The sequence below is a fragment of the Ranitomeya imitator genome, chromosome 5 (assembly GCF_032444005.1).
Source record: "Ranitomeya imitator isolate aRanImi1 chromosome 5, aRanImi1.pri, whole genome shotgun sequence".
Classification (NCBI taxonomy): domain Eukaryota; kingdom Metazoa; phylum Chordata; class Amphibia; order Anura; family Dendrobatidae; genus Ranitomeya; species Ranitomeya imitator.
The window spans coordinates 168,198,818-168,211,524 of NC_091286.1; the positions used below are offsets into that span (position 1 = coordinate 168,198,818).

General features: G+C 46.0%; 1 protein-coding gene across 5 annotated transcripts in view; it reads left to right on the forward strand.

Moving 5' to 3' along the window:
* Positions 1 to 445: 445 nt before the first annotated feature.
* The window catches only part of AHCTF1 (AT-hook containing transcription factor 1), a 328,409-nt gene continuing 316,147 nt past the window's right edge, over positions 446 to 12,707 (forward strand). For 4 of the 5 annotated variants that reach the window (XM_069769301.1, XM_069769302.1, XM_069769305.1 and 1 more), the window contains exons 1-4: positions 479 to 604; positions 3,811 to 3,940; positions 4,439 to 4,692; positions 4,774 to 4,954. In XM_069769301.1, coding sequence (XP_069625402.1) covers positions 3,820 to 3,940; positions 4,439 to 4,692; positions 4,774 to 4,954 — 556 coding nt within the window. In that variant the 5' untranslated portion in view covers positions 479 to 604; positions 3,811 to 3,819. Of the gene's footprint in view, positions 605 to 3,810; positions 3,941 to 4,438; positions 4,693 to 4,773; positions 4,955 to 12,707 lie in introns of all 5 variants that reach the window. The other variant, XM_069769303.1, reaches the window with a different exon arrangement.

Sequence of the window (12,707 nt, forward strand, 5' to 3'; positions counted from 1 at the left end):
GTACAACGCTACCCCTGAGGAAGCTACAAAGCCAGTGGGGACACAGGGTGCAGACATTTAGGCCAGGCCTCCCACCGCACTCATGTGGTGCTGTCCCCCCTTTTCTTACTATGCCGGGATGGCACTACTCTGCTTGATCGCATGTGTCACGTGACTCGATGTATACTAGTCTCTCATGGCCATGGCTGGCTGTGTGAGGGTTACACGCCGTACGTGGGTCACCACAGCTGCCCCTCTGAGGTATTTCCACTCGAGCCGCTGACAGCTCACGTACGTGCATAGTTTGAAACACATAATCCCGCCATTACTGAGATTTAGTGACGTAACGTGGCGGGCGCACGCACTCTGTGACGTCCCCATGTTAGACCCGCCCCCTAAAACAAACAAACCAATGGCAGAACTGCTTTGAACTCACGCCTCTATCTTCCGGCGCACGCACGGCTCTATAGACAAGTTTACCGTGACGTGAACAGGGGAAGAGGAAGGGGCGGCGCTTGGTAATCAGAGATGGTGGCTGTGATGATCCCGTGTGTGTAACAGGCCTCTCGCAGTGTGACGCCGGTGAGACAAGTTGGCTGAGGGCGGCTGCTACATAGTGTTCACGGTAAGCAGACGGAACGTCGTGCGCGGTTTATCGTGCGTGTCACTGCCTGGAATAGAAGAAGAGCCGGACTTGTCGGTAGGCAGTGTGCACGCTGCTGGCCTCGGGTACCGTGCCCTGGGTCGGTCATGGCAGACTCCTCACCGCGAGATTTGCTCTCTAGGCGGGAAAGACCACAGGGAAAGCTGTCACATCTCTCCAGCCACGTGGCTCCCGGGCTCTGCACACGAACACTGCATTCTATATCCTCCCTGGAGGGGGATTGTCACTGCGGTGCTGACAGCTGGTGCGGCTGACTGGCCTGTAAGTGTGACCATCGCCCTGACAGCACCACGTACTCCGCTGACTGGCCTGTAAGTGTGACCATCGCCCTGACAGCACCACGTACTCCGCTGACTGGCCTGTAAGTGTGACCATCGCCCTGACAGCACCACGTACTCCGCTGACTGGCCTGTAAGTGTGACCATCGCCCTGACAGCACCACGTACTCCGCTGACTGGCCTGTAAGTGTGACCATCGCCCTGACAGCACCACGTACTCCGCTGACTGGCCTGTAAGTGTGACCATCGCCCTGACAGCCCCACGTACTCCGCTGACTGGCCTGTAAGTGTGACCATCGCCCTGACAGCACCACGTACTCCGCTGACTGTCCTGTAAGTGTGACCATCGCCCTGACAGCCCCACGTACTCCGCTGACTGGCCTGTAAGTGTGACCATCGCCCTGACAGCACCATGTACTCCGCTGACTGGCCTGTAAGTGTGACCATCGCCCTGACAGCATCATGTACTCCGCTGACTGGCCTGTAAGTGTGACCATCGCCCTGACAGCATCATGTACTCCGCTGACTGGCCTGTAAGTGTGACCATTGCCCTGACAGCACCATGTACTCCGCTGACTGGCCTGTAAGTGTGACCATCGCCCTGACAGCACCACGTACTCCGCTGACTGGCCTGTAAGTGTGACCATCGCCCTGACAGCACCACGTACTCCGCTGACTGGCCTGTAAGTGTGACCATCGCCCTGACAGCACCACGTACTCCGCTGACTGGCCTGTAAGTGTGACCATCGCCCTGACAGCCCCACGTACTCCGCTGATTGGCCTGTAAGTGTGACCATCGCCCTGACAGCACCACGTACTCCGCTGATTGGCCTGTAAGTGTGACCATCGCCCTGACAGCCCCACGTACTCCGCTGATTGGCCTGTAAGTGTGACCATCGCCCTGACAGCCCCACGTACTCCGCTGATTGGCCTGTAAGTGTGACCATCGCCCTGACAGCCCCACGTACTCCGCTGATTGGCCTGTAAGTGTGACCATCGCCCTGACAGTCCCACGTTCTGACTGGCCGTAAGTGTGACAATCCTAAGAGATGGTTGTAACAGGCTCCTGCCTGGACATTACCTCCCTCACTTAGAGAGCCTGTTAGCAGGATTTATCCCTGTAAACTAAAGGCTTGGCCATAATGGCACTGTCATGCTGATTAATATGCTACCTGATGTGAAGGGATCCGCTCAGTGGCTTATGAATACTCACTGTATGAAGTTTTCATAACCGGAAGGAGTACAGGGATTGCGCCAAGGCTGTTCTGTTCTATGCAGTATGTAAAATAGAGGGGAGGTTAGTGAAGGAGCAATGACCTATCATAAGCCATACAGATGAATATATAAGCAGAGCACCTGTCATAAGCCATACAGATGAATATGTAATCGGAGCACCACATAAAGACCTCCCTCACAGCCCCATCCTGAGCACGAGAATCTCATTAAAGGGACTCTGTCACCTGAATTTGGAGGGAACAATCTTCAGCCATAGGGGCAGGGTTTTCAGGTGTTTGATTCACCCTTTCCTTACCCGCCGGCTGCATGCTGGCTGCAATATTGGATTGAAGTTCATTCTATGTCCTCCTTAGTACATGCCTGCACAAGGCAATCTTGCCTTGCGCAGGCGTGTACTACGAAGGACAGAGAATGAACATCAATCCAATATTGCAGCCAGCATGCAGCCGGCGGGTAAGGAAAGGGTGAATCAATCACCTGAAAACCCCGCCCCTATGGCTGAAGATTGTTCCCTCCAAATTCAGGTGACAGAGTCCCTTTAAGTGAAATCTACAAATAAAGATTAAAGGGAACCTGTCACCCCCAAAATCGAGGGTGAGCTTAGCCCACCGGCATCAGGGGCTTATCTACAGCATTCTGGAATGCTGTAGATAAGCCCCTGATGTATCCTAAAATATAAGAAAAAGAGGTTAGATTATACTCACCCAGGGGCGGTCCTGCTGTGGTCCAGTCCGATGGGTGTCGCGGTCCGGCGCCACCAATCTTCATCAGATGACGTCCTCTTCTGGTCTTCACGCTGTGGGCCTCTCTGACCTTTCCTGGCGCCTGCGCACTGCAGCACTTTGCTCTGCTCTCAACAGGGCAGACAAAATACACCTGCGCTGGAGCCGCAGCGTGAAAACAAGAGGAAGACGTCATCCTATGAAGATGGGAGGCCCCAGACCGCGACACCCACCGGATCGGTCCGCCCCTCACCCAGGTGGGAATAATCTAACCTCTTTTTCTCATCTTTTAGGATACAGTGGGGGCTTATCTACAGCATTACAGAATGCTGTAGATAAGCCCCTGATGCCGGTGGGCTTAGCTCACCCTCGATTTTGGGGGTGACAGGTCCCCTTTAAACTACAAGATGGATTTCATCAACCCAGGTATCAGTTTTAATCAGTATAACGCCGCCAACCTGACAGTGTCTGTAGTTTACTGAGCAAAATCCTGCTGACCGTTTCGCTTTAATCAATTTGCCTAGTTTGTCCACCTTTTTTGCAGGTTAACAAAGTAGCTGGCCTGGTACAATGTGTAATCAACAAATTAGCAATTATTGATAGGGTAATTGAACAATATCCCTGTGCCTCAAAAATAGCAGACAATGAGTTGCAGCAAACAGCAACTCAAAAGTCAACATCCTGCTTTTACCAACAATAGTCTGTATTTCTTGACCTGCCAAAGAAAAACTTAAATTCACATGTCGACAAGGATAGAAGCCTATGTCTCCTGGCCTACTGAAAATAGTTGTCTGGGTAATTAAAATTAAATGCTGTGTTGTTACAGGTGCATATGACTGGAGTGTTCTTTCTGTGCAAATGTAATGTGTGAATAAAGCCATTTTCTATGTTTAATTTCTGATTCTTATTTGTTTTGTTTTTCTTCTGAAAGAAAACGAAGATGCAAAAACTTGAGGCACAAGTAACTAGCAGCTTGCTTCAATTTCCGGAGACCACAATAGAAGCTCTTCAGGAGGATGAAATTAACCTGGAATCTGTCTTGTGTGCAAAGTTTACCACAGGTAAGATATACAGTATTACACAGCTAATAATGTTTGTTCATTAGTTTACCAAATGAATGGTAAAGTTTTTTTTTTTTTTTCTAGTTTTCAAAAATATTTCCTGTTAAGTGGCGATTGTTCGATTTGTAGGGGTCAAGTAGGACTTAAGGCCGTGTTTACGCGAGCAAATGTTATGGTCTGTATTCGGGCTGCAATGCCTGACCTAGTGGCAGGCTTCCTAACCTTGGCTTACAGCCTCATGTCTTCAGCTCTAAGTTTGGGTCAGTCAGTCTGGACATTAAGTTTCGTATACAGACTGTAAATTACAGTTGTGACTTACACAAATCTAACAATTATCCCCTTTACTATGCAGTTAAATCTCTCTTGTGTGGGAATATGCTGAGTGTTTCTTGTAAACATTTTAATCTGTTTTTTTTTTTTTTCAACAACTATGAAGTGTTACATGCTCACAATAGGTTGGCAGTGCATGTCTAATTTATTTATTTTTTTTCTGCAAAGGGAGAGCTGGGCTAGCTTGGCTCGCATGTGGACCCCAGCTTGAAGTTACCAATTCTGTAACGGGTGAAAGACTTTCTGCATACCGTTTTAGCACAGTGACTGAAAGACCTCCCTCTGTTGTCGCAGTCAAAGAGTTTTCATGGCAGAAGAAGACAGGACTTCTTGTGGGTCTGGTTGAAGCAGAAGGAAGTATTCTTTGCTTGTATGATGTTGGCATTTCAAAAGTTGTTAAATCCGTCGTGCTCCCTGGCTCGGTACGCACTTGTAAACTTGTTAAATTTGCTTAGTCCTTATTGGGAAAAGGTGATTATTACGGGTATATTTTCTTTTTTCAGGTAACTGCTGTTGAACCCTTAGTAAATGATGGTGGAGCCAGTGCAAGTACTCAGCATTTACACCAGAGTCTAAGATGGTTCTTTGGCGTTGCAGCTGTGGTTACAGATGTTGGACATGTTCTTCTTATTGATCTATGTTTAGATGATATCTCTTGCAATCAAGATGAGTTGGAAGCATCAGGTATTTTTCTTTCGTAATGAGGATTTTTAAAATGTATTTTAACAATACTAAATCTGTAATGTAATGTAGCATCTTGTAGGTTCAAGGTGTGTTAAGGGGTGATCACATATATGTGATTGCATATTACTATGATTTGCCAGCACTAAATAATCATTAGAGGTCGCACCTCTGGAGCACCCAACAATCCCAGGAATAACATTTTCTCTCTGAACATTGGTGTGGAGCCACCTGCTGTGGCACATCTCAATTCGAGTGAATGCAGCTCTTTACCTTTCCTAGGACAGTTGAGATACCAGGACTACCTTTGTGCAGGAAATAAAATACTGAAAAGGACACAGCCCCAACTGCATACTCCTGAGAATTGGGTAGGGTCCAAGAGATTAACTGATGGCATATCAGCAATGTCATTTACTTGGTTTGGAATTCCCTTTTGTGATTTTAAGAAACAGCTTAACATAAATCCATTAACTCCTTCAAGACCTTGCCCTTTTTCGTTTTTGCGTTCTCGTTTTTCGCTCCCCTCCTTCCAGAGTCATAACTTTTTAATTTTTCCGTCAATATGGCCATGTGAGGGCTTGTTTTTTTGCTGGACAAGTTGCACTTTTGAACGACATCATTGGTTTTAACATGTTGTGTACTAGAAAACGGGAAAAAAATTCCAAGTGTGGTGAAATTGCAAAAAAAAGTTCAATCCCACACTTGTTTTTTGTTTGGCTTTTTTGCTAGATACACTAAATGCTAAAACTGACCTGTCATTCTGATTCTCCAGGTCATTATGAGTTCATAGACATCAAACATGTCTAGGTTACGTTTTATCTTAAGTGGTAAAAAAAATAATTCCAAGCTTTGTTAAACAAAAAAAGCGCAATTTTCCGATACCCGTAGCGTCTCCATTTTTTTTGTGATCTGGGGCGGGGGAGGGCTTATTTTTTGCGTGCCGACCTGACGTTTTTAATGATACCATTTTAGTCCAGATAACGTTCTTTTGATTGCCCATTATTCACTTTTTTTTTCCCTTTCATATTCCATTTAATCCTGTGAAGCACCTGAAGGGTAAATAAATAAGGCTTTGTAAATTGTTGGAAAACTGAGTAATTGCTGATCAGCTTTAATAGATTATAACTTCTAACAAAAAATGCTTAAAGTGTTTTGATGTAAAGTAGACATGTGGGAAATGTTATCTATTTTATTTTGTGTGGTATAACTATACGATTTTAGGCATAAAAATTTAAAGTTTAAAAATTGCGAAACTTTCTAATTTTTGGTGAAAGTTTTGATATTTTCATAAATATGAGATAATCTAACACTAAACATGGCCGATTAACCCCTCCCAGCACTTAGTGTGCTGGAGCCCTCTTCTAGGTTTATATTACTGGAGCTTACAACCTTAGTGCTACATATCTCCCCTCAAGTACTTTGCCAGTGACTTTGTCACATATCCCTCCCCACTCCCTGCCCCAAATCGGGGGTTTTGGCACATTCAATCAATAAACCGGGAAGTCTAGACCTGTGTTCCACATGAAATTTGAAGTCTTGAAACCCTGAGTTTTAACTCTTTGAACGCCATCTCTGCTTCAAGAGACGACTTGTCAATCAACGTCTTCGTGTCCTTAAAGGGACTCTGTCACCTGAATTTGGAGGGAACAATCTTCAGCCATAGGGGTGGGGTTTTCGGGTGTTAGATTCACCCTTTCCTTACCCGCTGGCTGCATGCTGGCTGCAATATTGGATTGAAGTTCATTATCTGTCCTCCATAATACACGCCTGCGCAAGGCAAGATTGCCTTGTGCAGGCATGTACTGCTGTGGTATAGTCTTTGGGCCCATCCTTGATGATATTCTGGAAAAAGCTTCAGATGGAAAAAAAAGGGGTTTCCAGAAGAAAAACGTAGAAAGTACCAGCCCTTTCGCAGACCCTATTATAGTCAGAGATCAGACTATAGGGGTAAGGGAAAGCAGGGGAGGTGGAGCTATCAAAAAGGGGGAGAAAATAGGAACAAAAATAGAGATTTGGGTTCCTCAACCTCTAGGTCAGGGTTCTGAAGAAAATGACGCCATCAGGCTAGGCAGGCGGCTGTCGAACTTCCTGGTAGAGTGGGAAAAGATTTCCAGAAGACCTTGGGTTCTCCAGATTATCTCCCAGGGGTGCAGAATAGAATTCAACACACTTCTCCCAGAAAAATGTTTGTGTCCAACGTCCATCTCTCTTCAGTCTCCCTTATGTGGTTGGACATCCAGGATCTCCAGCAGGTAGCAGCGATATCTCCAGTTCCTCCTCGGGAAGTAGGAAGAGGGTATTACTCGCGCCTCTTCTCTCTATCTATCTATCTATGCATGCATGCATACATACATGCATACATACATACATACATACATACATACATACATACATACATACATACATACATACATACACGTTACGGGTAATCCAGAACTATAATAATCCTCAAGCCCCTAAACAGTTGGCTAGGATATGAGGTTCAAAATGGAATCTGTAAGATCTACAATTCCCCTGTTAAGGAAAGATGTGGTAATGTGTACTTTAGACTTACAAAGTGCATATTATCACGTTCCAATCTTCACAGATCACCAAAAATACCTCAGATTTGCAGTTGAAAAAGAAGGAAAGGTCTACCACTATCAATTTCGTTGCTTCCCATTCGGTCTAGCAACAGCCCAGAGTTTTCACAAAACTTATGGTAGAGGTAGTGGTTTATTTGAGAAATCGAGACATCACGATAGTACCCTATTTAGACTATTTCCTAATAGTGGTAGACTCTGTAAGTCAGCTCAAAATTGACTGTCAGTTGGTGGTCTCCACGCTTCAGAAATTGGGATGGGTAGTGAACTGGTCAAAATCTGACCTCACACCCAAACCAAGAATAAAGTTTCTAAGAGTCATCCTGGACTCATACATCAGAAAGTCTTTTCTTCCAGGTGGGAAACTGACCGATTTTAATAAAAAGGATTCGCCATTTTTCAAGAAGTCGGGTCTCAATCAGGGATGCAATGAAGATCCTCGGATTGACAGCCTGCATTCCCTGTGTCAGCTGGAGCCAGTTTCATTCCCATCAACTACAGAGGGCAGTTCTCGCTTCCTGGGACAGAAGACAGACCTCACTGGACAAGGGAGTTCAGTCTATCCCATCAGGTCAGACGATCTCTATACTGGTGGACCGATCCCAGAAATCTCCAGGTCTGGGTCCCATGGATTGTCTCCAGCAGTCACGGTGTTCACGGACGCAAGCCAACAAGGTTGAGGTGAACAAGTCCTCGTAAGATACTATCAGGGGCATTGGAGTTTGGAAGACAGCAAGAATTCCTCGAATCACAGAGAACTACACGCGGTTTGGAAGGTCCTTTGTTCAGCACAAGCCTTACCAAAGGGCAAACGCCTAAAGATTCTGTCAGACAACACGACGGCGGTAGCTTTCCTTCGGCATCAAGGTGATCCAAGACATCCAAAATTACAGCATCTGGCAGATCGGATCTTCAGATGGGCAGAAAGATCTGTGCTTTCAATTTCAGCGGTGCACCTGAAGGGTATGAAGAACCAGGTTGCAGACTTTCTAAGGAGAGGAGAGAAAAACTATCAGCTAAGTAATGGGAACTAAACAACGAAGTATTCAGCTAACTATGCCAACGCTGGGGAACAACGGAGGAGGACTTATTCACGGTCAGATGGAACGCAAAGGTCAGAACTTTTCACTCGCTGAACCCTCGGGAAAACCCTGCGGGAGTAGATGCTCTCTCTGTCATGGAGCAGGGGTCTGTTATATGCTTTCCCCCCTCTTGCATTAATCCCAAGAATCCTGAAGAAAATATACGAGGACAGAGCTCAGATCATTCTAGTGGTCCCTTCCTGGCCCAAAAGGAGCTGGTTCCCCTTACTAAAAAAGTTGTCGGTAGAAGAACCCTTTCTCCTTCTAAAAAGAAAAGACTTACTCCACCAGGGTCCAGTTCTACATCAGAGACACCCAGAGAGCCTACAATTAGCAGCTTGGAACCTGAACACCAGATCCTGAAAGCGAAAGGGCTCTCAGAAGGGGTCATCTCCATTCCTCAAGCAAGTAGGAAGCAGGTAACTTCTGCAATTTATTTAAAAATATGGAGAAAATTCTGCAGTTTCTGTGGAGACACGACAGTTGATGTTGACCATCCTGACATTCCCAAATTACTTGATTTTTTTACAACAGGGATTTAAGAAAGGTCTTAAACCGAGTACTCTGAGGGTCCAGGTGGCAGCCCTCAGCGTATTCTATGATTCTTCCTTGGCTTCCCACCCTTGGATAGGCCGTTTCTCCAGAGCAGTTCAAAGGTTAAGACCCTTAATTGGGAAAACTGTCCCACCTTGGGATCTTAACTTGGTCCTTAACGAGTTGTGCAAAGGTCCGTTTGATCTAGCAGAAGATGTAGAGATTGCTAATCTTTTAATCTTTCTCTCAAAACAGCCGTCCTAGTAGCCATCATGTCGGCTAAAAGATTGGGGGAACTTCAGGCCCTATCAACTCAAAACCCCTATTTACAGATATTTGATGATAGACTGATCTTAAGACTTGATCCAGGGTTTCTTCCTAAAGTGGTCTCACATTCAAATATAAATCAGGAGGTAGTGCTTCCGTCATTTTGCCAGCTTCCTAAAAGCCAGAAAGAGAAGTTTTACCATAACTTGGATGTTAGGGAGACCGTACTTAAGTACTTGGAGGCAACTAGGGCCTGGAGACAGGTTAGTAATCTGTTTGTCCTTTATAGGGGTCCAGATAAAGGGGAAAAAGGCATCAAAATCTACCATTGTGAGATGGAATAGGCCCACCATTAGCCTAACTTAGAGGGCACAGGGAAAGGGTCCCCCAGTCAGTCTTAAATCTCATTCATACAGAGCTATGGTGCTTCATGGGCAGAGAAAGGGGGTGCTTCGGCAGAACAGATCTGCAGAGCTGCATCATGGTCCTGTCTCAGTACCTTCTCTAAACATTACAAACTAGATGTAGCGTCATCTGTTAGCTTTTGGCAGGAAGGTGCTTCAGGCAAGTAGTCCCACCCTAGGACCAAAAATCTCCTTTGGTACTTCTCCATGGTGGTGTCAGGTGGTGACCTGGAAAATGTTAATTAGACATACCGGTAATTGTATTTCCAGGATTCCATCCTGACAGCACTGTTTGTTTCCTACCTATTACAAAGACACTGCATACTTATGTGAAGTAACATTTGTATAATGATATTGTGTGTTCAAATAAAATTCTCTTTTTGCATCCATCCAGATGTGTTACTTTGGAAAATCACTGAAGGGTGGTAGGGGGAGTGTCCTTTAAAACTCTTGTGGTTTCCTGTCCGACTATGGATAAGAAGGACGTCCTCCATGGTGCTGTCAGGATGGATTCCTGGAAATACAATTACCGGTAGGTCTCATTACAGTTTTAAAAAATTGTCTGTCTGACCATGTACGGAGCATACCACATCTCCTTCGAAGGGGAGGAAGCAAAAGACAATACTGACATTACAGCAGGGGATCACAGAGGATTCATTTATCAGGTAAAATATTTCACTGACTGTTTCTAAACAATATTTTACCTCACAAAATGTATCCTCTGTGATCTCCTGCTGTAATGTCAGTAGTGTCTTTTTCTTCCTCCCCTGCCCAGGAGTTGTGGTATGTTCTGTACACGGTCAGATAGACAATTTTTAAAATAAACTTTAGTTCGTGGGAAAACCCCTTTAAAAAGCAAATATCAACGCCAACATGGCTCCTCCTAAAAAGTACATCAATGACAATGAAAGGAAAGCAGCAAAAGGCACAATGTCGAAGACAACAATTTGCAAATGACTCTTGAAGAGCAACAGCATGGCTGGGACAAAAACAATGCATATAAGTGTAGGTGTCAAGCACATGAGTCCCCTGATGCAAAAGTCATTAGATTATAACAGGATGCCATTGGGCAACAGCGCCGCAAACAGAAATCTGCAGTCTTAACAGCAATTCCATGCTCACAAGATCACCCATTGGAACCAGCACACCACACTGCCGAGTCTACAACTTCAAATTGACAAGGGGTATAGCACATGGAGTAGACAGGTCAAAAGAGAGAAGAAAGAGGGAGTGCATCTCTCTCTCTCTCTCTCTCTCTCTCTCTCTCTATATTCTGTCTCTGTGTCTGTCTCTGTCTCTCTCTGTCTGTCTCTCTCTCTCTGTCTGTCTCTCTCTCTGTCTGTCTCTCTCTCTCTCTCTCTCTCTCTGTCTGTCTGTCTGTCTGTCTGTCTGTCTCTGTCTGTCTCTCTCTCTCTCTCTCTCTCTCTCTGTCTGTCTCTCTCGCTTTATTGGCAGGACTAAGTACATGTTAGCATTGCCAAAGCATATGGTAAAAATACGGGGGTGGGGGAGGGGGGGCATATAGAGGTCCAGGGAATATCAAATTCCTTTTAGAGGATAGGGGATGTTTCCAGGGTGGGGTATAGGAGTCCATGACATATCGGGATCTTTAGTCGGGGGATAGGGATATGTCCAGTGTTGGGGTACGGGAGTCCATGACATATCAGGCTCCTCTTAGTCTGTGGCAGGCACTGACATATTCCGCTGCTATGGCCACTGCACGTTCCTCTTCCCCCAGTATTATCGGCAGTTTCTCTTCCTCCTCCTTGGAGGTGAAATCTGGGAGGAGATCAGACAGCCTTTTGAAGTGAGTGTCCCTCACTGCGGAGTATTTGGGGCACCTCAGCAGGAAGTGGGCCTCATCCTCCACGGCCTCCTGGGGGCACTGCTGGCAGAGTCTGTTCTCTCGAGGCTTGTAGTTCTGTCGGTGCCGCCCGGATTCGATGAGTAGGCTCAGGATCTGTCGATCTTTGGGGTTTTCTAGTTTCTCTAGATATGGGGCCAGTTTGTACTCCCTCTGTAGATTCCGGTATATTGTCAGTTTCTGGGATTTGTTTATGTCGTTCCTCCAGATGCTGAGATATTCCTCTTTGACTTTGTGTACCATTTTCTGGATTTCACCTTTTGTCAGGCCTTGGAGGTTGATGGCTTGGTCAGACTGGCTTTGGGTACTTTTACTTGGGAGGCTTCCTGAGGCTTCCTGGTGTAGGAAGGCTTTGTGATGGTAGGAGCTGGGACTGCTACTTTGTAGATGAGCCTTGAATGACAGCGCCTTCTTCTTTATTGCGATGTGTAGTGGGAATCTGCCCAGCTCTGCTCGGCAGGCGCTATTTGATGTGCTCCGATGGACTTGGAGAAGATGCTTGCAGAACTCTAGGTGGAATATTTCTGTCGGCCCAGCGTCCCACTTTGACCAGTTTGGGTATGAGACTGGGCCCCAGACCTCACTACCATATAGAAGAATTGGGGCAATGATGGAGTCAAAAATTTTTAGCCATACGGTTACTGGTGCCTTGAGGTGGTACAGACGCCTTCTGATGGCATAGAAGGCTTTGGATGCCTTGTCTTTTAGTGACTCTATGGCTTGCTTGAAGCTCCCTGACTGGCTGAGTTCTAGGCCCAGGTAGGTGTACCTGTTGGTTTCAGTAAGTGGACGGTTGTCTATCATAAAGCTAGGATTGCCAGTGGGTTTCTGCTTTCTTTTCTGGAACACCATGATATTAGTTTTTTTCTCGTTGATTGGCAGTGCCCATGTGCTGCTGAAGGTCTCTAGGATTTTCAGATGATCTTGGAGGCCTTTCTCAGTTGGTGATAACAGCACGAGGTCATCTGCATACAGCAGAAATTTCACCTGGGTGTCATGGAGGGTGAGTCCTGGTGCTGAGGA